The sequence below is a fragment of the Salvelinus namaycush genome, chromosome 8 (assembly GCF_016432855.1).
Source record: "Salvelinus namaycush isolate Seneca chromosome 8, SaNama_1.0, whole genome shotgun sequence".
In the NCBI taxonomy this organism is placed as follows: domain Eukaryota; kingdom Metazoa; phylum Chordata; class Actinopteri; order Salmoniformes; family Salmonidae; genus Salvelinus; species Salvelinus namaycush.
In genome coordinates this window covers 18,334,870-18,360,842 of record NC_052314.1, presented here as the reverse complement: position 1 = coordinate 18,360,842, position 25,973 = coordinate 18,334,870, and the positions used below count along the sequence as shown (strand labels likewise).

At 42.3% G+C, this 25,973-nt stretch overlaps 1 protein-coding gene across 1 annotated transcript; it reads right to left on the bottom strand.

Moving 5' to 3' along the window:
* Positions 1-2,234: 2,234 nt before the first annotated feature.
* LOC120051813 (vesicle-trafficking protein SEC22b-B-like) lies at positions 2,235-9,496 on the bottom strand. The gene is made up of 5 exons (XM_038998698.1): positions 9,103-9,496; positions 5,114-5,223; positions 4,758-4,918; positions 4,059-4,205; positions 2,235-3,168 (listed from the first exon to the last, which is right to left on the bottom strand). Exons 1-5 carry the CDS (start codon positions 9,175-9,177, stop codon positions 3,014-3,016), a joined length of 648 nt encoding a protein of 215 aa, XP_038854626.1. The 5' UTR covers positions 9,178-9,496; the 3' UTR covers positions 2,235-3,013.
* Between the last annotated feature and the right edge of the window lie 16,477 nt (positions 9,497-25,973).

Here is a 25,973-nt window from a genome sequence, read left to right as displayed (position 1 = left end):
ATATTTTTGATAGTGAATGTTATCAGATCTTCAACCAAAACCTAATATTAGATAAAGGGAACCTGTGTTTACAAATAACAAACAAAATGTATACTTATTTTATTTACTTAATGAACAAAGTCATGCAACACCCAATTCCCGTGTGAAAAAGTATTGCCCTCTTGCACTCAATAACTGTGCCACTTTAAGTTACAATGACTGCAGCCAAATGCTTGCTGTAGTTGTTGGTCAGACTCTCACATCGCTGTGGAGGAATCTTGACTCAGTCTTGCATGCAAAACTGCTTTAACTCAGTGACATTTGTGGGTTTTCAAGCATGAAGTGCTCATATCAAGTCCTGCCACAACATCTCAATAGGGAATAGGTCTGGACTTTGACTAGGCCATTCCAAAACTTAAAATGTGTTGCTTTTTATCCATTTTCATGTAGACTTGATTGTGTGTTTTGGATCATTGTCTTACTGCATGACCCAGCTGCACTTCAGCTTCAGCTCAGACAGATGGCCTGACATTCTCTTGTAAAATTCTCTGATAGAGCAGAATTCAGGGTTCCTTCTATTAAGGCAAGTCGTCCAGGTCTTGAGGCAGCAAAGCATCCCCAAACCATCACACTACCACCACCATGCTTGACCGATGGTATGAGATTCTTACTGTGAAAGTGGACTTTTTTTTGGATGACATGGGACCCATTATGCCTGGCGAAAACCAAACAATGCATTAATTTACTCTCTCAAGTGCTCATATGAAGCATATGGGCTGATTCCAGCAATGTAACACAGACTAGAATAATGATTACTATAGTGATGACTGCAGGCTGTGTGTTATCAGTTTGAGTCCATTAAGTAACATTATCATTTAGCTCCCGAGTGGTGCAGTGCTGCATCTCAGTGCTAGAGGCGTCACTACAGACCCTGGTTCGATTCCAGGCTGTATCACAACTGGCCGTGATTGGGAGTCTCATAGAGCGGTGCACAATTGGCCCAGCATCGACCGGGTTAGGGTTTGGCTGGGGTAGGCCGTCATTGTAAATAAGAATTTATTCTTAACTCACTCGCCTAGTTAAATAAATAAAAATATCTGACATGTCCTTCCTGTGAAGACTCTTGGATATGATAAGATCTACTTTGTCACTACAAGATTAGTAACACACACTTCCCTTGAAGATGTGTATCCCTTGAAGATGAGAGGTGAAAAAGTCAGGCTGTGCCCTGTGGTTAGCTCTGCACGCTATTGATGCCAGAGACGGAGAAGAAAGCGAGGCATCACACTCGCTCCTTTATTCTGGTTCATGTACAGTCAATGAACTAAGCAGACCAGACCCAGCTGCTAATGCATTGGTGCCTATGGGAGAGCCACCCTTTAAGCAGACCGGAACTGTGAGCATTTTTTTCAGGGGTAAACGGCTTGAGTGGGACATCTTAATTTATCCAAAACCATCTTAGCTGACGCTACTCTGCTGCTTCTCATTTCTGCTATGCCCACTTCCTGTTCAAACTATGTCAGCAGAAACAGGCTGCAGTACTTTCTAAATGTATGTAATGCATTTTGTGTTTTTTTTCTACCCTAGAAGCAGCAGTATATATTTTCCAGCCATTACTACCCTTTGATTTTGTGCAGCAAACGTCTTTGCCGCAACAGTGTTTCAAGCTGCAAGAGTATGCCATTTTCAGTTGCAAGATTATCATAAGCAAAGGACACCAGCTGCTGGCTGGGATAGGCATAGCTTGAAGAGCTGATGTATGAACCAGGAGGCCTACCAGTAGTTGGTCCTTTTAAACAAACATAACGATTTGAATGCATCACCTCACTATAGTTCCCTTATTTAGAAAACTGAGCTGTTGACACATCTTCCTCTTATGTATTTAGAGGTCTGAGTTTGACCTGGTGGTACGTAAGGACCACTACTGGCTAAGTGTCCAAAGTTCATGAACAAGCACAACACCGGGCAGGAATACAACCGTTTCTATTAGTACTGTATAATATGTACATCAGTGAAGGCTGCTGAGGGGAGGACAGCAATATAATGTCTGGAATGGAGTCAATGGAGTGGTATCAGCCACATCTTTGATGTGTATGATACCATTCCATTTCTATTTATTTAACTAGGCAAGTCATTTAAGAACAAATTGACTCCATTCCAGCCATTATTATGAGCCATCCTCCCCTCAGCAGCCTCCACTGATCTATATTGATCCTGATTTGTGAGCAACTTTGTATTTTCTAGTAGAAATCAAATACCTTTGTGCAAATCACTTTATTCATAGCAAATGAAACAGTTAAGTTGAAATCCATTAACCCTGCCACAATTAGCATAAGCCAGCTACATAGCATAAGCTAGCTATCGTTCTCATCTAGATAAAACATGTTTTTACATGGAGCCTTCAACTTGTGTAAACTTTTTCCAAAATAAAATAAATTAACCCTTAAGACATCAACCGATGAATATGTCTGGTGTTAAACTGGTCCACTCAGTGTGGAGATGAAGGTGAATGAGACATATTATTTCTGCAGCCAATACCACAGGTAATGTGATTGATCACCCCAGTAAAGCAGGTTAACATTTAAGAAATCTCTACCAAACCAACATAATAGTAGTGTTATTAATGCCAAAGCCCTTATGATGTCCTCTGGGTAAATAGAATTATGTCGATTTTTTCTGTACTGCTACACAGTATACACAATTAAATCGATAAGAGAAGAATTGTTATCATACAGGTTTTGGTAACACACACACAGGAAAATAAAATGTCCTCTGTCACACACTCAAGCGCAATACAAGCACTCAACTCCAAGGCATTACCACTACAGGATGACTATGTAATTGTTAATAAAACATAACATTTGTAATTACATGATAGATCTATGGACAGACAGTTGGAAAAATAACATGCAGTGTCTGTCTACTTCAACAGTCTTGTGTTAAAAGGAGGGATCCCATATTGGATGGAATGTAAGACCACAGCTAAACTCCTATCAGCTCTTCTTCTCCAACCCCTCCTGTCTCCTCTCCCTTCTCAGAGCCACCAGAAGCGGACGTAGACGATGAGCATGATGAAGAAGACCCCTCCGGCAGCCAGCTTAGCATAGGTGGAGCGAGTGTTCAGGTACTTGGCGTCACTTCTGTACTTCTTCGACAGGCTGGACAGATTACTGGCCTTGGAGTCCAGAGCTGGATGTGATGCAAGTGGATCCAGGTGAGCAAAGAGAGGGAACAGAAACCAGAACAAATCCTCATTTAACACAAGTGAGAATGGCATCTGCTTCCTCTTGTGACTTAAACACTATTCTTTGTCACAACTTGACAAACAGTATGTAGCTGAGAAGTGGCACTCCCTTTTATTAGTTAATCTAGTGAATTCTACCCAACATCATTTACATTTTAACAATGTGTTTTGCTGCAATGATGTGCATTCATGATAATGCAATAAGCCCTGCCCAAGTTAGACATCAGAGAATCATAGATAAAGGTGTTTCAGTTATACATCGAGGACCTACATCAGCCATGCTCAACTGGCGGACCTTGGGCCCCTCCCCCAAGGTGCAATTTGAAATTTGATAGTGTATGGGCAGTTTTCCTCTTGTTATGTCATTCACTGACAGACCTTAGATAGTAGGGTTGGGCAGTATCCAGATGTTCATACCTTACCATACCATACTGCGGTATATGGTTTTACCAGCAGTGCACACAAGGGGTGCTATTTCTTTCCACAAAAAAATGTAACGTAATAATAATAATTGACAAACAAAACACATTTAGGCAACAGTGAACTTGATCCAGGAGTGGATTGATTGTCTCTGCTGTAACCAAGAAGCTTGATCTTGGAAGTTAGCAAACTTCGGTTGTCTTCGCCAACAAGAAGGGTGTGAACATTTTGAACAGTTTTGAGTCGGATGGGTTGCGCGGTGGGGATTGTTACTATGCCGATAGATGACAATATCCATCCGGACCTTTGCCACTGAGGACATTTGTGTGACCAGACCTTCTCAAATAGTAGTTCAGTACCCCTGACCTACATTATTTCTGTAAATCTATAAGAAGGACAAGTAAACAGACATTACCAGACAAGGCCTCCCCTCGTTGCAACACTTCCTCAATGTTGGCCACCATGATCCTCTGGACATCCTGCAGCTCTGTGTTGATGCTGCCCAGGTTCCTGCGGGCTCGGCTGTCTATGTACGACTTCTTGGTCTTCTGAATGTAGGTGTCTGTCGACAGAGAGGAAAACGTTGCAGGAATTTATGGCATATTTTTTCATAATTCATGCTAGGGTATCCTTTAAAGGTTCATCGCAGTCAAAAATATGATTTTCCTATGTTTTATATATTTCCACACTACGAGGTTGGAATACTACTGTACAATTCAGAAAATTATGATAATGCCATTTTAGTGTAAGAGCTGTTTGAAAAGACTGCGTTTAATTTTAGCCTGTTGTGGTGGGATGGAGTTTTGGACTGCCTGGTGACATCACCAGGTGGTAAATTAGTTAATAGACCAATAAGAGAGTTCCAAACCTGTCTGCCAATAACAGCTAGTTTAGATTTTTCCCCTCCCCACTCAGACCACCTCCAGACAGTGGTAGCAAAATTCGTGCTTGGGAAATTGCTCTTTGCTAAGAAGCTATTTTTGACAATATTAAGGTCGTTAATTGTTACCCAGAAATAATTTAATATTGAGATAAGAATGGCTGCATTGGACCTTTAATCAACGTTGGGTTGTTAGTAGGGATTCTAATGATGATATATTTAATTGAATCTCACCAAACTCAATGAAGGAGTACGGTCGGGACACAGTGGAGACTTTCTTCCCGTGCTGTTCATGGAACTCTGCCTGCAGGTCTTCCAGGTAAGCAAAGGCAAGTTTTTTGTGAAAGCTTGCTTCAGAAAGCACTAGGTAGACTACTCCTTTTTCTATGACGTAGCTGTTGGGAGAACCATGAGGGAAACATGAGAGTGGAGTGTCTGAGAAGCATAACGGTCAGTGGATACCTGCTTATTAGTGCATGGTATACGGTAAGTATGTTAATGGTATTTTAATTGTGATGAGTGTTTTGCCAAGAGAGAGTGCGCGAGTGTCTGTGTGTGTGGCGTCTTTCCTCTAACTGGTTTGAACTCACTGGAAGGACATGGAGCCAGCCTCTAATGTGCAACGTGTGGGACTCTGGTCGTTGAGTTTCCTAAACAGCTGTTTAGCCTGGCTCTGGTACTGTTGCAGGTCCCGACCCAACTAAACACGGAGGACAGAGCAAGATTATGCAACCAAGCATATTTAAGAGGACACTGAACCAATGATTGGGATCAATATAAATGTTATCGACAAAGAAGCGGGTGGTCTGGGTATGGTAAACACAGTAACACATCACAGGAACAATAACAATATGTATGATGTCCAAACATTGGTTACAGTGCAGAGAAAAGACCAACCTTCTCACTTCCCTTTGGGAGAGCAGATAAGAAAGCAAGGGAAACGTGTTAAAGTTCTTCAAGCAGGTGGCAAGACTCATATGTAGCCTACTGCAACTCATAAATACTACACATGTCCTAGAAATACATGGCTGCCTGATTTGCTACAACTACAAGAAAGTAACAAGGATGAATGAAGTAGACCATCACAAATTAACTAAAGGGAGCAGAATTTACTCAATGGACTTAGCGATTTGATTAACCAGAGGAGATACACTATCACAACATCATTCAGCACAGTATACAAATGGCTGTTCTGCATTGAGAATTGGTCTTTGACTCACTACCTACACTACATGATCACAAGTATGTGGACACATGCACGTTGAACATCTTATTCCAAAATCATGGGCATTAATATGGAGCTGGTCCTCCCTTTGCCGCTATAACAGCCTCCACTCTTCTGGGAAGGCTTTCCACTAGCTGTTGGAACATTGCTGCGGGGACTTGCTTCCATTCTGCCACAAGAGTATTAGTGAGGTTGGGCACGGCGATTAGGCCGGGCTCGCAGTTGGCGTTCCAATTCAGCCCAAAGGTGTTCGTGGGGTTGCGGTCAGGGCTCTGTGCAGGCCAGTCAAGTTCTTCCACACAGATCACAACAAACCATTTCTTTATGGACCTCGCTTTGTGTACGGGGGCATTATAATGCTGAAACAGGAAATGGCCTTCCCCAAACTGTTGCCTCAAATTTGGAAGCACAGAATCATCTAGAATGTCATTGTATGCTGCAGCGTTAAGAAGTCCCTTCACTGGAATTACGGAGCCTAACCATGAAAAACAGCCCCAGACCATTATTGGGGCAGGTAGCATTCTCCACAGGCATCCGCCAAACCCATATTCGTCCGCCGGACTGCCAGATGTTGAACTGTGATTCATCACTCCAGAGAACGTGCTTTCATTGCTCCAGAGTCCAATGGTGGCAAGCTTTACACCACTCCAGCCGACGCTTGGCATTGCGGATGGTGATATTAGACTTGCGTGTGGCTGCTCAGCCATGGAAACCCATTTCATGAAGCTCCTGACGAACAGTTATTGTGCTGACGTTGCTTCCAGAGGCAGTTTGGAACTCGGTACTAAGTGTTGCAATCGAGGACAGATGATTTTTACGCACTTCAACACTTGACAGTCCCGTTCTGTGATCTTGTGGCCTACCATTTTGCGGCTGAGCCGTTGTTGTTCCTAGGGGCAGCTCTAGCAGGGCAGAAATTTGACTAACTGATTTGTTGGAAAGGTGACATCCTATGAAGATGCCACGTTGAAAGTCACTGACCTCTTCGGTAATGCCATTCTACTGCCAATGTTTGTCTATGGAGATTTCATGTCTGTGTGGTCGATTTTGTGCACCTGTCAGCAACGGGTGGCTGAAATTCACTAATTTGAAGGGGTGTCCACATACTTTTTGTGTGTGTGTGTATATATATATATATATATATACACAGTTGAAGTCAGAAGTTTACATACACCTTTGCCAAATACATTTAAATTCAGTTTTTCACAATTCCTGACATTTAATCCTCGTAAAAATTCCCTGTCTTAGATCAGTTAGGATCACCACTTTATTTTAAGAATGTGAAATGTCAGAATGGTAGAGAGAATGATTTATTTCAGCTTTTATTTTTTTCATCACATTCCCAGTTGGTCAGAAGTTACCATACACACAATTCGTTTTTGGTAGCTTTGCCTTTAAATTGTTTAACTTGGATCAAACGTTTCAGGTAGCCTTCCACAAGCTTCCCATAATAAGTTGGGTGAATTTTGGCCCATTCCTCCTGACAGGGCTGGTGTGACTGAGTCAGGTTTTATAGGCCTCCTAGCTTGCACACACTTTTTCAGTTCTGCCCACAAATTTTCTGTAGGATTGAGGTCAGGGCTTTGTGATGGCCACTTCAATAGCTTGACTTTGTTGTCCTTCGGCCATTTTGCCACAACTTTGGAAGTATGCTTGGGGTCATTGTCCATTTGGAAGACCCATTTTAGACCAAGCTTTAACTTCCTGACTGATGTCTTGAGATGTTGCTTCAATATATCCACATACTTTTCTTTCCTCGTGATGCCATCTATTTTGTGAAGTGCACCAGTCCATCCTGCAGCAAAGCATTCCCACAACATGATGCTGCCAGCCCCGTGCTTCATGGTTGGGATGGTGTTCTTCGGCTTGCAAGCGTCACCCTTTTTCCTCCAAACATAACAATGGTCATTATGGCTAAACAGTTATATTTCTGTTTCATCAGACTAGAGGACATTTCTCCAAAAAGTACAATCTTTGTCCTCATGTGCAGTTGCAAACCATAGTCTGTCATTTTTAATGGAAGTTTTGGAGCAGTGGCTTCTTCCTTGCTGAGCGGCCTTTCAGGTTATGTCGATATAGGACTCATTTTACTGTGGATATAGATACTTTTGTAGCCGTTTCCTCCAGCATCTTCACCAAGGTCCTTTGCTGTTGTTCTGCGATTGATTTGCACTTTTCGCACCAAAGTACGTTCATCTCTAGGAGACAGAACGCGTCTCCTTCCTGAGCGGTATGACGGCTCTGTGGTTCCATAGTGTTTATACTTGCGTACTATTGTTTGTACAGATGAACGTGGTATCTTCAGGCGTTTGGAAATTGCTCCCAAGGATGAACCAGACTTGTGGAGGTCTACAATTTTTTCTGAGGTCTTGGCTGAGTTCTTTTGATTTTCTGATCATGTCAAGCAAAGAGGCACTGAGTTTGACAGTAGGCCTTGAAAAACATCCACAGGTACACACTCCAATTGACTCAAAGTATGTCAATTAGCCTATCAGAAGCTTCTAAAGAAAGCCATGACATCATTTTTGGGAATTTTCCAAGCTGTTTAAAGGCACAGTCAACTTAGTGCATGTAAACTTCTGACCCACTGGAATTGGGATACAGTGAATTATAAGTGAAATAATCTGTCTGTAAACAATTGTTGGAAAAATTACTTGTGTCATGCACTATGTAGATGTCCTAACCAACTTGCCAAAACTATAGTTTGTTAACAAGAAATTTGTGGAGTGGTTCAAAAATGAGTTTTAATGACTCCAACATAAGTGTATGTAAACGTCCGACTTCAACTGTGTAATCTTTTTTTAACTAGGCAAGTCAGTTAAGAACAAATTCTTATTTACAATGACGGCCTACACCGGGCCAATTGTGCGCCGCCCTATGGGACTCCCAATCACGGCCGGTTGTGATACAGGCTAGATTCGAACCAGAGTGTCTGTAGTGACGCCTCAAGCACTGCCTTAGACCACTGTGCAGTGCCTTAGACCACTGCGCCTTGCGGAAGCCCAGATAGTGTATCTCTTCCTCTAGTTACATCACATAAACTGACTAAATCTGTCCATTATGATTAACTAGCTGCCTGTTACTCTGACAGCTGAAATAAATCCATCTGGATTTCAATGAGACACAATCAAACAACTAGCTAATAATATGGTTTTATTATGAAGTAGGCCTGCATAGATATACACCGAATAGATTATAGAATACATATTGCACACGTAGCTAGCTAGCAAGCTATCTGACAAGCTATTTTCCAATAGTTCGATAGCTAACGTTACATTGAATTGCTAGTGTTAGCTAACTAGCTAAAATAGCTCATGTTATCTGACATTGACAGGGAAAACCATCAATATTAACCTGTTCGTCCTCTTGCATTGATGCGGCCAGCGGCAGTCCATCCGCCAACCGAGCGATCATTGTCAGCAGCACCATTTTGGGATTGAAATGTCTTATTCTCAACCAGTGTTGTTAGCCACAGTGTGAAAACTATTATAATGACAGACAGCAGCTAGGGGTGTGTTCGTAAATTCAATCTGGAGAGCCAGAGTGCGCTCTTGGCGTTAGTAAATTCAGAGCGTTGTCAGATTGTCCGTTCGTAAATTCAGTGTTTCGCTCTCGGAGCGCTCAGACCGCACACTGGACGAGGGGTAGGGTTGATCCGAGCGTTCTGACCTCACAACTGGCAAACAAACTAACTAAAGTTAGCTAGTTTGCCAGCCACTTCCGGACAAAAATGATAGAACACCTCACTCTAACCATATTACTCACCCTAGCAGAACTGGTTAGACTGTTTTCATGTTATCTAGAGCATTGGTGACTGTGACGCTGGCAACAATTTAATTACACTTTTTTGCCAACGTGTACTGACACCGGCCATATTCAACGCGTGTTGAACGTTCGTAAATTATTCTGCGCTCTGGCATGCTGGAACGAGAGCGCTCTGAAATCGGAGTAGAGTTTACGAAGGCACCCTAGATTGACAAAGGTCTGTTTTCCGGGATATTTAGGACGTCCCTACAATGAAGATTACGTTTAAAATGGTTATGGTTAGGTAGGGTTTGAGATTAGGTTTAGGGTATGGACGTCCCAAGGGTTCCTTATTGCACTAACTGATTGACAACCCAACATTACGGACGGGTTGTCACTAGTTACCACATGAAAACAAAAATGAGCTTTCTGGTCTTAATTAAAATTAAGGGTTAGGCATAAGGTTAGCAGTGTGGTTATGGTTAAAATCAGATTTTAAGAAAAAGATCAATTGTCAATTGGCTGTGGTAACTAGTGACAATCCTCCGAACGCGTTAAACTGGCCGGAAATGTTCGTTGGGTATGTCACTCAAATCTCTGACCGTCCATCCCAGACAGCAGTGTCTCAAAGGTTCCGCGTTACTCGAAGCGAGGGATAATGGGGCCAAAAATCTGTCTTCTCCACCAGGTGGCGTTGTTTCATTTCTTTCGCTCACCAAGCGAGGAGTTTTTGTATGGTGGTTAATGAGTGTCGAATTTGGTCAACAAAAATGTAATATATTTTTTCCTATGTAACGTTTATTTGATTGAATAAAAGTTTCGTAGTGCTTAGATTGTTATGCGTTTACTGTGATTAAAGAAGGACACGTGACATCCCGGTAACTTTGAGAAAGAATACTTTCTATCGGAGTTGTCTCGAGTTGGCTACCCATATTCATGACATGAGGCTAGCAGCGTAGCATCTTTTTTATTATTTTTATTTTTATTAACAACAAATACATGAGGGAACACAAGTATATATAGATTATATACAATGGACAATTGAGCTAGGGGGTACAATATCACATTACACAAGGACCTTAAGGGATTAAGGGACATACATACACTTATAATTCTAACAGCTTTTTTGTTAGAGTATTTAATTGTCTTAAAATACAGTAAAATTATTTTTTGTAGGTTAAGAAAATTTGTTTTTTTTTTGTTGTAAATTTACATTTGTGAATATGAAATTTGGCCAAAAGAATAATGAAATGAATTACATAAAAATGTTTCAGCTTATTCCTATCATAGGTAAAGAATCCAAGCAGTACATCTCTCCACAATAGTGTAAGACCTTCATAAAAGTGTTCAATTATAAATCTACTGATGTCTTGCCACAGTTTTCTTACATGAATACAATGCCAAAAAAGACGCAACACTGTTTCTGGGTGGTCATTACAAAAGGGGCAATTTGAGTTGATGTTTTCCTTAAACTTCTTCATATAGTGGTTGGCAGGATAATATTTATGAATAATTTTAAAGGAAACTTCCTTAATTTTGTTAACAAGTAGGTATGTGTGTGGAAACACACATATTGCAAAACAACATGAAGTTAAGGCCACCAAAAGTAGAGAAGACGTGATGAGGAATAAAATTCCAGATAGAAGTGGGTCGTTTTAGGAATTGTTTTATCCAATTGATCTTAAAAGTATTATTTAAGGTAGTAAGTCCAGACAATTCAGCCCACCATTCTCATAAGTGTTCATTACAACAGTTTTCCTAATGTAATGGGTACGGTTTCTCCACAGAAAGTTGAAAAGCATCTGGTCTATCTCCTTTCTTATTTTACTGTCAAGATATAAAGATAGAGCGCCATATGTTAGTCTAGAGATACCTTCAGCCTTGGTTATTAGGACTCTACCTTTTAAAGATAAGTCCCTCTGTAGCCATTGATCTAGCTTCTTCTGGGGTTTTTTAATAAGAGGGTTAAAATTGTGTAAGCCTCTAGACTTCTGATCCTTTGTAATGGTTATGCCTAAATATGTAAGGTCTTCTTTTACTGGAATACCATAATATTGTAACGACCCAGGGTCGTTACAATATGAAGGTGTCACATAATCTTTGACAGGCATGAGTTCACATTTATTCATGTTAAGATATAGACCAGACGCTTTGGAAAAGGATTGTATCACATTGATCGATATTGGAATTTGGTTAGCGTCTTTCAGAGCAGCGTAGCATCTCTCTTCATTGAATACAGGCGGATGATGTCAACACCCCTCATCGAATATTCAAAACTGTTTTAAAATAACGAGATGTATACACCAATCCAAAGAGTATGGAGGCTCTAGTACTCAGCCTTTTTAAACTGTCGAAATGGCTCAATTAGTGAGAAATATGTCATTGTTGTAATCGTTTTTTTAGTGGGCAACAAACTATCATGTTAAATTATTTTGACATATTCATTATTTTATATTGCACTAATTTCCCAGTTTGTTACTACTGCCTTACACAAGCTTGCATTTTCACCCCATAAAATTGAGTGGAATTACACATCCTTTTTACCCCAAATTGGTTATGTTAGTATAAAAGTTTATAGTCAACACGATGACAAGATAAATTGCTTAAAACAGATCAATATCTTTACGCGCTGTGGTTGTGCAGGAACGCCGAGTTAATTTTCGATCTTTCAAATGGCACGGAAAACTCAGGGCGGTCTCTATTTAAAAGTCACTGGCCACACACCAATTTGACAGTCAAACTATCAAATTAAATAGCAGTCAACCGTTGTCACTGTTTACATCCTTTGTCGCGTCGTGATTAGTTAAAGTTTACTTGTAACTGACAGTTAGACTTACAGGTTATGTCGTTGTTTTGTGTTTGAATTGTTTACGTGTCCGCTGTGCGGGGAAATGATAAGACAAGCGGAACTACGTAGCTAATAACTGTTGTAACGGGGATCCTTATTGTAGCAACACACTTTTGGAGGGAAGGCAATCCCGCGCTGTGTTAGCTAAGTTTTCATGTCATCGGGTGTAGTTCATAAAGTTTGAAGCGTATATGTTAGGATGGTAACGTTATAATAATTAAGGATGAAGCGTGAATTCATGCCAGGAATAATAAGTGTGAAGTTTGATTTCATCCCTTCTGTAATAAGCAGCCAATGAGGTATTTTTCCTTTATTCATGTGTTTAATCTAATACTGTTATAGCGCCGGCTAAACTGTTTATGTATGTAAGCACTTCAGAGTTATACCAAGCTAATAAGTCACTCGTAAGATAAGGTTGTAAGAGTGTGCTTAACTGTATTTTTCATTTACTTTATAGTTCTCACGGAAGGTGATAATTCTGACTAAATCTACAGAATAAAGCCGCCAGTTAAAATCAAGGAACGGTTGTGCTCGTGGTTACTGGAGGGAGCTACATTACTAACATAAAAAGTGTGGTTTGCACCCTTTTCCTTGATGGCAGCCTCCCGAAATCCGGCATTACAAAATATAGATACAAGCCTTCTACAAGTTCTCATTTAACCATATTCCAAGTTTCCGTGTGGTCTTTGAATAGTGATAGTTTAAACAGCGCTTCACCCCAAACATTTGCCCCCTTCTATTGATTTCAGTGTGATATTGCTGGATTTTTTTTAACCAATAAGGTGTTGCATTACCGCGTTTGCGACCCACTTGAATCAAAATGCAAACTTCAAAATGTAGCTAGCTGTCTTCTACAAATTGTATGGAAGTCCAGAGAGGACATATTAATAAAACAAATATTACCTCGTTATGTCATGATCACCACATAACAACATTTGTTTTGTCAAGATCATGAGATAATTGTCTCATGATCACAACATCACAGAAGTTGTTTTGTCGAGATGAAGAGATAATCAAAAGTACCACTCATCATCAGTGGTGGAATTAGAGTTTTATACATGAGGTGGCCAAGGCTACTTCAGGGGGTCCATAGACCATGACAGAAAATGTGTGTGTAACCCTAACCTGACATCTAAGGAGCATGAATGAATCCTATGATTGCTGATTAGAGGTAGAAGTGATAATTCACTTAACCCGGAGTTCTTTAATGTGGCAGATAGTGTGGTCCAAAAGGGTTACTTCACTAGAATTCTTTAACATACTATGAATAGTCATACTATGAATACCTCGGAACTGCAGCTCAATTTCTTTCTCTTTCTCTCTCTCTCTCTCTCTCTCTCTCTCTCTCTCTCTCTCTCTCTCTCTCTCTCTCTCTCTCTCACACTCACTCACTCACTCACTCACTCACTCACTCACTCACTCACTCACTCACTCACTCACTCACTCACTCACTCACTCGCTGTACTGTACTCTACTCACATACTGGAGAGACTTGGGTCACTCTGTTTCCATGAATATATAATCTGGGTCTATGTGTTGAACATCCAAAGTGTTGAACATCCAAAATATTTTCAGTAAATACATCTCAAGCAACAAGGAGATAAGATAGCAAGTGTGTTACATGAATTGCATAGTTTATTTACAAAAAAGTAAATGTAAATGTGATGTGCCCATCAATATTACAAACTTACAGTATTTATTTGTATTATTTTTTTTTTATTTCACCTTTATTTAACCAGGTAGGCTAGTTGAGAACAAGTTCTCATTTGCAACTGCGACCTGGCCAAGATAAAGCAAAGCAGTTCGACACATACAACAACACAGAGTTACACATGGATTAAACAAACATACAGTCAATAATATAGTAGAAAAAGTCTATAATACAGCATGTGCAAATGAGGTAGGATAAGGGAGTTAAGGCAATAAATAGGCCATTGTGGCGAAGTAATTACAATATAGCAATTAAACACTGGAATGGTAGATGTGCAGAAGATGAATGTGCAAGTAGAGATACTGGGGTGCAAAGGAGCAAGATAGATAAATAAATACAGTATGGGGATATGGTAGTTGGATGGGCTATTTACAGACGGGCTACTTACAGGTGCAGTGATCTGTGAGCTGCTCTGACAGCTGGTGCTTAAAGCTAGTGAGGGAGATATGAGTCTCCAGCTTCAGTGATTTTTGCAGTTTGTTCCAGTCATTGCCAGCAGAGAACTGGAAGGAAAGGCGGCCAAAGGAAGAATTGGCTTTGGGGGTGACCAGTGAGATATACCTGCTGGAGCGCGTGCTACGGGTGGGTGCTGCTATGGTGACCAGTGAGCTGAGATAAGGCAGGGCTTTACCTAGCAGAGACTTGTAGATGACCTGGAACCAGTGGGTTTGGCGACGAGTATGAAGCGAGGGCCAGCCAACGAGAGCGTACAGGTCGCAGTGGTGGGTAGTATATGGGGCTTTGGTGACAAAACGGATGGCACTGTGATAGACTGCATCCAATTTGTTGAGTAGAATGTTGGAGGCTATTTTGTAAATGACATCGCCGAAGTCGAGGATCGGTAGGATGGTCAGTTTTACGAGGGTATGTTTGGCAGCATGAGTGAAGGATGCTTTGTTGCGAAATAGGAAGCCGATTTCTAGATTTAATTTTGAATTGGAGATGCTTAATGTGAGTCTGGAAGGAGAGTTTACAGTCTAACCAGACACCTAGGTATTTGTAGTTGTCCACATATTCTAAGTCAGAACCGTACAGAGTAGTGATGCTGGACGGGCGGGCAGGTGCGGGCAGCGATCGGTTGAAGAGCATGCATTTAGTTTTACTTGCATTTAAGAGCAGTTGGAGGCCAAGGAAGGAGAGTTGGATGGCATTGAAGCTCGTCTGGAGGTTAATTAACACAGTGTCCAACGAAGGGCCAGAGGTATACAGAATGGTGTCGTCTGCGTAGAGGTGGATCAGGGAATCACCAGCAGCAAGAGCGACATCATTGATGTATACAGAGAAAAGAGTTGGCCCGAGAATTGAACCCTGTGGCACCCCCATAGAGACTGCCAGAGGTCCGGACAACAGGCCCTCCGATTTGACACACTGAACTCTATCAGAGAAGTAGTTGTTGAACCAGGCGAGGCAATCATTTGAGAAACCAAGGCTGCTGAGTTGGCCGATAAGAATGTGGTGATTGACAGAGTCGAAAGCCTTAGCCAGGTCTATGAATGCGGCTGCACAGTAATGTCTCTTATCGATGGCGGTTATGATGTCGTTTAGGACCTTGAGCGTGGCACAGGTGCACCCATGACCAGCTCTGAAACCAGATTGCATAGCGGAGAAGGTACGGTGGGATTCGAAATGGTCGGTAATCTGTTTGTTAACTTGGCTTTCGAAGACCTTAGAAAGGCAGGGTAGGATAGATATAGGATAGATATAGATAGATATAGCAGTTTGGGTCTAGAGTGTCTCCCCCTTTGAAGAGGGGGATGACCGCGGCAGCTTTCCAATCTATGGGAATCTCAGACGCTACAAAAGAGAGGTTGAACAGGCTAGTAATGGGGTTGCAACAATTTCGGCAGATAATTTTAGAAAGAGAGGGTCCAGATTGTCTAGCCCGGCTGATTTGTAGGGGTCCAGATTTTGCAGCTCTTTCAGAACATCAGCTATCTGGATTTGGGTGAAGGAGAAATGGGGGAGGCTTGGGCATGTTGCTGTGGGGGGTGCAGGGGTGTTGACCAGGGTAGGGGTGGCCAGGTGGAAAGCATGGCCAGCCGTAGAAAAATGCTTATTGAAATTCTCAATTATAGTGGATTTATCGGTGGTGACAGTGTTTCCTAGCCTCAGTGCAGTGGGCAGCTGGGAGGAGGTGCTCTTATCCTCCATGGACTTAACAGTGTCCCAGAACTTTTTGAGATTGTGCTACAGGATGCAAATTTCTGCTTGAAAAAGCTAGCCTTAGCTTTCCTTACTGCCTGTGTATATTTGTTCCTAACTTCCCTGAAAAGTTGCATATCACGGGGGCTATTCAATGCTAATGCAGAACGCCACAGGATGTTTTTGTGCTGGTCAAGGGCAGTCAGGTCTGGGGAGAACCAAGGGCTATATCTGTTCCTGGTTCTACATTCTATGAATGGGGCATGCTTATTTAAGATGGTGAGGAAGGCACTTTTAAAGACTAACCAGGCACCCTCTACTGACGGGATGAGGTCAATATCCTTCCAGGATACCCGGGCCAGGTCGATTAGAAAGGCCTACTCGCTGAAGTGTTTTAGGGAGCGTTTGACAGTGATGAGGGGTGGTCGTTTGACCGCAGACCCATTACGGATGCAGGCAATGAGGCAGTGATTGCTGAGATCTTTGTTGAAAACAGCAGAGGTGTATTTGGAGGGCAAGTTGGTTAGGATGATATCTATGAGGGTGCTAGTGTTTACGGATTTGGGAAGGTACCTGGTGGGTTCATTGATAATTTGTGTGAGATTGATGGCATCAAGCTTAGATTGTAAGATGGCCGGGGTGTTAAGCATGTCCCGGTTTAGGTCACCTAGCAGCACGAGCTCTGACGATAGATGGGGGGCAATCAATTCACATATGGTGTCCAGGGCACAGCTGGGGACAGAGGGTGGTCTATAGCAAGCGGCAACGGTGAGAGATTTGTTTCTGGAAAGGTGGATTTTTAAAAGTAGAAGCTCGAATTGTTTGGGTACAGACCTGGATAGTAAGACAGAACTCTGCATGCCATCTCTGTAGTCGATTGCAACACCGCCCCCTTTGGTAGTTCTATCTTGTATGAAAATGTTATATTTAGGGATGGATATTTCAGGGTTTTTGGTGATCTTCCTAAACCAGGATTCAGACACGACTAGGACATCCGATTGGCAGAGTTTGCGAGAGCAGTGAATAAAACAAACTTAGAGAGGAGGCTTCTAATGTTAACATGCATGAAACCAAGGCTTTTACATTTACAGAAGTCAACAAATGAGAGCACCTGGGGAAGAGAAGTGGAGCTAGGCACTGCAGGGCCTGGATTAACCTCTACATCACCAGAGGATCAGAGGAGGAGTAGGATAAGGGTACGGCTAAAGGCTATCAGAACCGGTCGCCTAGTGTGTTCGGAACACAGAGTAAAAGGAGCAGGTTTCTGGGCGCGATAGAATAGATTCAAGGCATAATGTACAGACAGAGGTATGGTAGGATGTGAGTACATTGGAGGTAAACCTAGGCATTGAGTAATGATGAGAGATATATTGTCTCTAGAGACGTTTAAACCAGGTGATGTCACCGCATATGTGGGAGGTGGAACTAAATGGTTGGTTAAGGCATATTGAGCAGGGCTAGAGGCTCTACAGTGAAATAAGACAATAATCACTAACCAGGACAGTAATGGACAAGGCATATTGATATTAGGGAGAGGCTTGCGTAGCCGGGTGATCATAGGGGTCCAGTGAGTGGTTGGGTTGGCTGATGACACAGCGATTCAGACAGCTAGCAGGCCGGGGATAGCAAGCTAGCAGAAGGGCCTTAGAGGGACGTCTCGACGGAGGAAAGTCTGTTTTAGCCTCCGCGTGGTACTAGATCTGCTTTCACACTTTTGGGAAAGGGCTTGTGAAGAAAAATCTTATTGCAAGAACTGGGAGCTCTTTAAATTTGAGGTGTCCAAATACCTTAGAAAATGTGGTAGTAATCTTGCTAAGACCAGAAGAGCTGAGGAGGAAAAGGTGATCATTAAGATAACTTCCCTTTCTCAGAGGTTCCCAGTCGGCCTCTCAGGGGAGGAGAAGATGGAACTGATTGAGTTACAAAATAAACTGGATAATATATATAGATTAAAAGCAGAAGGAGCCTTTATTAGATCTAGGAAAAAATGGATTGAGGAGGGAGAACAGAATTCATCCTATTTCTTTAGACTTGAGAAATTTCACTCTACAAATAACACTATCCATAAGTTAAACATTGATGTCATTATTACAGGTGACCAAAAATTAATCGCTAAATACTGTAGCAATTTTTACAGAAACTTGTATAGCTCTACGTACTGTCAGGTATCCACAGATGTTTTTTGACTCACTGAATAATGTTCACTCTATCAGTGATATAGAATCTAAACAGTGTGATGAACCCATCAAAGTTGAAGAGATTATAGAGTCTATCAAACATCTAAAGAACAATAAATCACCAGGTGTTGATGGAATTACATCAGAATTTTACAAATTATTTTCTGAACAAGTAGCTCCCTTCCTATTTGAAGTATTTTTTAGAGAGTATTAAAAACAATGTTCTCCCTCCTACAATGAGTCAGGGGTTAATAACACTAAGCCTAAAAAATAAGTGCTGCTCATCGATAACTGGTGTCCAATTTGTCTTCTTAATAATGACTATAAGATATTAGCCTTACTACTTGCAAAAATAATTAAAGAAGTCCTGGATGCAATCATTGATGAAACACAGTCTGGCTTTATGAGGAACAGACGTATTTCTAAAAATATCAGACTAGTATTAGACATACTTGACTACTCAGACCTAATAACCGAGGATAGCTTCATATTATTTTTAGATTTTTATAAAGCATTTGACACAGTAGAGCATCAGTTTCTCTTCCACTCCCTTGAGAGACTTGGCTTTGGAGACTCTCTATACAAATGGTAACAGCTCTATCAAATTGAAATATGGCACCTCACCTACATTTGAGTTAAAGAGAGGAATTAGGCAAGGTTGTCCTACCTCTTCGTACCTGTTTTTATTAATCACCCAACTTCTTATAAATTCTTTAAATAATAGTCCTGTACAAGGTATTTCCATAGCTGGTAAAGAAATTATTATAAGCCAGCTGGCTGACGATACTACACTATTTCTGAAAGATGCTTACCAAATTCCCATATCGATCAATGTGATACAATCCTTTTCCAAAGCGTCTGGTCTATATCTTAACATTAATAAATGTGAACTCATAGCTGTCAAAGATTGTGTGACATCTTCATATTATGGTATTCCAGTAAAAGAAGAACTTACATATTTAGGCATAACCATTACAAAGGATCAGAAGTCGAGAGGCTTACTAAATTTTAACCCTCTTATTAAAAAACCCCAGAAGAAGCTAAATCAATAGCTACAGAGGGACTTATCTTTAAAAGGTAGAGTCCTAATAACCAAGGCTGAAGGTATCTCTAGACTAACATATGGCGCTCTATCTTTATATCTTGACTGTAAAATAAGCAAGGAGATAGACCAGATGCTTTTCAACTTTCTGTGGAGAAACCGTGTGTCACGCCCTGACCGTAGAGATCCTTTTTATGTCTCTATTTTGGTTGGTCAGGGCGTGAGTTTGGGTGGGCATTCTATGTCTGGTGTTCTATGTTGTCCTTGTTTTGTATTTCTATGTGTTTGGCCTGGTATGGTTCTCAATCAGAGGCAGCTGTCTATCGTTGTCTCTGATTGAGAATCATACTTAGGTAGCCTGTTCCCACTTGACTTTGTTTAGGGCACATAGCCTTTGAGCTTCACGGTTTGTTTTTGTAGTGTTTATTTTTTTGTTCGGCGTCATTTTGATTAAATAAAGAAAATGTACGCTTACCACGCTGCACCTTGGTCCTCTTTTTCCAACGGCCGTGACAGAACTTCCCACCACCAACAACGGACCAAGCAGCGTGGTAAGGAGGAGCAGCGTGTCCAGGATTCCTGGACTTGGGAGGAGATCCTGAACGGTAAGGGACCCTGGAGGCAGGCTGGGGAGTATCGCCGTCCACGGGAGGAACTGGAGGCAGCAAGAGCAGAGCGGCAGCGTTACGAAGGGACTCGGCTAGCAAGGAAGCCCGAGAGGCAGCTCCCCCCCAAAACATTTTGGGGGCACACGGGGAGTGTGGCTGAGTCAGGTTGGAGACCTGAGCCAACTCCCCGTGCTTACCGTGGCGAGCGTTGTACTGGTCAGGCACCGTGTTATGCGGTGGAGCGCACGGTGTCTCCAGTGCGCGTGCATAGCCTGGTGCTCTACATTCCAGCTCCTCGCATCTGCCGGGCTAGGGTGAGCATCCAGCCAGGACGGGTTGTGCAGGCTTCTAGCTCGAGACCTCCAGTGCGCCTCCATGGCCCAGTGTATCCGGTGCCTCTGTGTATCCGGTGCCTCTGTGTATCCCAGTGTATCCGGTGCCCCACGGTGACGTACAGGGCCTCCTGTAGGTCTCTCCAGCCTGGTGAGTCCTGTGCCTGCGCCTAGAATTAATCCTCCTGTGTGTCTCCCCAGCCTGGTGAGCCCTGTGGCAGCTCAATGTACCAGACTGCCCATACGTCTCCTCCCTCCAGTGATGATCCATGGCAAGAAGCCTCCAGTGATGATCCATGGCACGAAGCCTCCAGTGATGATCCATGGCACGAAGCCTCCAGTGATGATCCATGGCACGAAGCCTCCAGTGATGATCCATGGCAAGAAGCCTCCAGTGATGATCCATGGCACGAAGCCTCCAATGATGATCCATGGCAAGAAGCCTCCAGTGATGATCCATGTCACGAAGCCACCAGTGATGATCCATGTCACGAAGCCTCCAGTGATGATCCATGGCAAGAAGCCTCCAGTGATGATCCATGGCAAGAAGCCTCCAGTGAGGATCCATGGCACGAAGCCTCCAGTGATGATCCATGGCAAGAAGCCTCCAGTGATGATCCATGGCAAGAAGCCTCCAGTGATGATCCATGGCACGAAGCCTCCAGTGATTATCCATGGCACGAGGCCTCCAGTGATGATCCATGGCCCGAAGCCTCCAGTGTTGATCCATGGCACGAAGCCTCCAGTGAGGAGTCATGGCACGAAACCTCCAACGAAGGCCTCCAGTCCGGAGCCTCCAGCGACGTTCCCCAGTCTGGAGCCTCCAGTGATGGCCTCCAGTCCGGAGCCTCCAGCGACGTTCTCCAGTCCGGAGCCTCCAGCGACGGCCTCCAGTTCGCGGCCCGCAGCGACGGCCTCCAGTCCAGGGCCCGCAACGAGGGTGCCCAGTCCGGGGCCCACAACGAGGGTCCCCAGTCCGGTGTCGGCGGCGAGGGTCCCCGCACCAGAGGCTCCACCAAAGTGGGGGGAGCCAGAGGCGGAGGGGGGTCTACGTCCCGCACCAGAGCCGCCGCCATAAGGAAGCCCACCCGGACCCGCCCCTTTAGAGTCAGGTTTTGCGGCCGGAGTTCGCACCATTGGGGTGGGGGGTACTGTCACGCCCTGGCCATAGAGAGGCTTTTATTCTCTATTTTGGTTAGGCCAGGGTGTGACTAGGGTGGGCATTCTAGTTTCTTTATTTCTATGTTTTCTATTTCTTTGTGTTTGGCCGGGTGTGGTTCTCAATCAGAGGCAGCTGTCTATCGTTGTCTCTGATTGAGAACCATACTTAGGTAGCCCTTTTTCCACCTGTCTTTGTGTGAAGTTGACTTTGTTTAGGGCACATAGCCTTTGAGCTTCACGGTTTGTTTTTGTAGTGTTTATTGTTTTGTTCGGCGTCATTTTGATTAAATAAAGAAAATGTACGCTCACCACGCTGCACCTTGGTCCTCTTTTTCCAACGGCCATGACAATATCCATACACGCATGCATACATATATACACTGCTCAAAAAAATAAAGGGAACACTTAAACAACACAATGTAACTCCAAGTCAATCACACTTCTGTGAAATCAAACTGTCCACTTAGGAAGCAACACTGATTGACAATAAATTTCACATGCTGTTGTGCAAATGGAATAGACAACAGGTGGAAATGATAGGCAATTAGCAAGACACCCCCAATAAAGGAGTGGTTCTGCAGGTGGTGACCACAGACCACTTCTCAGTTCCTATGCTTCCTGGCTGATGTTTTGGTCACTTTTGAATGCTGGCGGTGCTTTCACTCTAGTGGTAGCATGAGACGGAGTCTACAACCCACACAAGTAGCTCAGGTAGTGCAGCTCATCCAGGATGGCACATCAATGCGAGCTGTGGCAAGAAGGTTTGCTGTGTCTGTCAGCGTAGTGTCCAGAGCATGGAGGCGCTACCAGGAGACAGGCCAGTACATCAGGAGACGTGAAGGAGGCCGTAGGAGGGCAACAACCCAGCAGCAAGACCGCTACCTCCGCCTTTGTGCAAGGAGGAGCAGGAGGAGCACTGCCAGAGCCCTGCAAAATGACCTCCAGCAGGCCACAAATGTGCATGTGTCTGCTCAAACGGTCAGAAACAGACTCCATGAGGGTGGTATGAGGGCCCGACGTCCACAGGTGAGGGTTGTGCTTACAGCCCAACACCGTGCAGGACGTTTGGCATTTGCCAGAGAACACCAAGATTGGCAAATTCGCCACTGGCGCCCTGTGCTCTTCACAGATGAAAGCAGGTTCACACTGAGCACATGTGACAGACGTGACAGTCTGGAGACGCCGTGGAGAATGTTCTGCTGCCTGCAACATCCTCCAGCATGACCGGTTTGGAGGTGGGTCAGTAATGGTGTGGGGTGGCATTTCTTTGGGGGGCCGCACAGCCCTCCATGTGCTCGCCAGAGGTAGCCTGACTGCCATTAGGTACCGAGATGAGATCCTCAGACCCCTTGTGAGACCATATGCTGGTGCGGTTGGCCCTGGGTTCCTCCTAATGCAAGACAATACTAGACCTCATGTGGCTGGAGTGTGTCAGCAGTTCCTGCAAGAGGAAGGCATTGATGCTATGGACTGGCCCGCCCGTTCCCCAGACCTGAATCCAATTGAGCACATCTGGGACATCATGTCTCACTCCATCCACCAACGCCACGTTGCACCACAGACTGTCCAGGAGTTGGCAGATGCTTTAGTCCAGGTCTGGGAGGAGATCCCTCAGGAGACCATCCACCACCTCATCAGGAGCATGCCCAGGCGTTGTAGGGAGGTCATACAGGCACATGGAGGCCACACACACTACTGAGCCTCATTTTGACTTGTTTTAAGGACATTACATCAAAGTTGGATCAGCCTGTAGTGTGGTTTTCCACTTTAATTTTGAGTGTGACTCCAAATCCAGACCTCCATGGGTTGATAAATTTGATTTCCATTGATCATTTTTGTGTGATTTTGTTGTCAGCACATTCAACTATGTAAAGAAAAAAGTATTTCATAAGAATATTTCATTCATTCAGATCTAGGATGTGTTATTTTAGTGTTCCCTTTATTTTTTTGAGCAGTGTACATACACATAGCTATATAGACATACATACTTTAAAAAAAGAATATACCTTTATTATTATTCCCCGCAAACCCTACCACCGAACCCCAATTGGAGTAAACTAATAAACACTTCGGCTTTTACCTTCAATTTATACATCTTATACACATTTTACAGACACAGTCTACTTTACAATAGTTCTCTCTTGTTTGTTCTTAGTCCTTCCTCTATTTCTGATGTCCACCCAGTTTGATTTCTATTTGTAACTGTGCCATTTCACAAAAGTTCCGAACCTACAGTATATACATTTTACAGATCCCGTATGTTTTACATTGTTTATCTTGTTATTAGTCCCACTCTTCAGCTCTATTCAACCCCTCCCATCTATCTCTCAACATCATCCATTTCGAATTTCTATTTGCCATATATTTTTCAACTGTGCTGTGATGCTTCAGAAAAGAATTGAACTACAGATTGTAAATTAAAAATAAACATTTTTGCTAAAATAATTATTATATTATTGATTGATTGACTATGGCTTTTCACATCACCCAGTATTTCTATTTGTAGCATTAGTTCTAGGCAAATGTTGCAATTCTTCAGCCATTCCTGGACCTGTGACCAAAAACGAGCTACATATGGACAATACCAAAATAAATGATCTAATGACTCTGCAGAGTTGGGAAGATTGTATCCCCATATATATAACATTCTATTAGTTGCAAGAATTTTGTATAGTAATTTAAATTGAAAAATTCGAAGTTTTGAATCCGGCGTTGTTTTGCGTATCAATTCATAAACCATGTGCCATGGAATGGGTACATCGAAAATCTCTTCCCAACTATTTTGCAATTTATATGGGACAGCTGTCAGTTTTTTGGTCCTTAAATGAAATTGGTATATGTTTTTATTTATCACACTTTTCTTTAACCATTTATGTTCTTTAATACAGGGCCGACATACAAGTTCCTTACTTTTTCCCCCTTCTACTTGCCTCTTCCATTTTTGTGGTAATGCTGCAATTAATTTGTTGTAATTTTGGGTAGAGCAGACATTTCCATATGTCTGTGTTAGCTGCATGTGTGACATAACTCCACCAGTCCTATTTATGATATCATTCACTAAAATGATGCCTTTTTTTTTTAAATTTCTTCGAAAAATACCGTTTTTTTAATCAATTAGTATATTTGAATTTAACCACAATATTTGTTGTATTATTTGTTCTGTCTTTTCAGGTGGATTAACCTGAAATTGCAACCAACTTTCTAAGGCTTGTTTAAAAAAGAAAGATATTTTGGAGATTTATTTCCTTTTCAAACAACCGAAAGTGGGCAGGTGTAATCTGAATAAAGGGAAAAGGCCCTTCTTGAACATAGGATGAGACATTCGTACCAATTTACTAGAGAACCAGTTTGGATTTATGTATAACTTTTGTATGACTGATGCCTTTAGTGAGAGGTCTAATGCTTTAATATTTAATAATTTCTGCCCTCCAAATTCATATTCGTTATATAAATAGGCCCTTTTAATTTTATCTGGCTTGCTGTTCCAAATACAATTGAATATTTTTTGTTCATATAATTTAAAAAGCAGGTCACTAGGTGTAGGCAAAACCATAAGCAAATAGGTAAACTGTGATATGACTAAAGAGTTAATCAGGGTGATTCTTCCACAAATAGACAGCTATTTTCCTTTCCATGGTAGCAAGATCTTATCTATTTTTGCTAACTTTCTATAAAAATGTATTGGAGTGAGATCATTTCTTTCTTTTAGGATTTGTATACCGAGTATGTCCACATCTCCGTCAGACCATTTAATTGGTAAACTACATGGTAATGTAAAATTAGCATTTTTTAGTGATCCAATACGTAATATCATAATTTGGTTTTAATCCAGAGAGGATAGCAAAAGTATCTCGATCCTCTATGAGGCCGTAGAGAGACTCTAATTGTGGTTTTAAAAGAAAACATGAATCATCAGCGTACAATGACACCTTCGTTTTTAAGCCACGGATTTCTAATCCCTTAATATTATTGTTTGATCTAATCTTAACAGCTAACATTTCGATGGCAATAATAAATAGATATGCCGATAGTGGACAACCTTGTTTTACTCCTCTAGATAGTTTAAAACTTTCTGAGATGTAGCCATTATTTACTATTTTACACCTAGGGTTACTATACATAACTTTAACCCATTTTATAAGAGATTCCCCAAAATTGAAATATTCTAGGCATTTATATATAAACTCCAGTCGTACTTTATCAAAAGCCTTTTTAAAATCAGCTATGAAAACCAGGCCTGGTGTCCCCGATATTTAAACGCAATTGATTTCAATTTGATAATCGAAATGAGTGATTAACAAATCAGTGTTGCATTCCTCTTTCTGTTTTGGTGACCCCCATATCAAAATGCAACATTACAAAATGTGTCTGTGTTCTGCAGGTTTTCCTCTAACCCAGGGTTTCCCAAACTCGGTCCTGGAGCCCCCCCATGGGTGCACGTTTTGTTTTTTGCCCTAGAA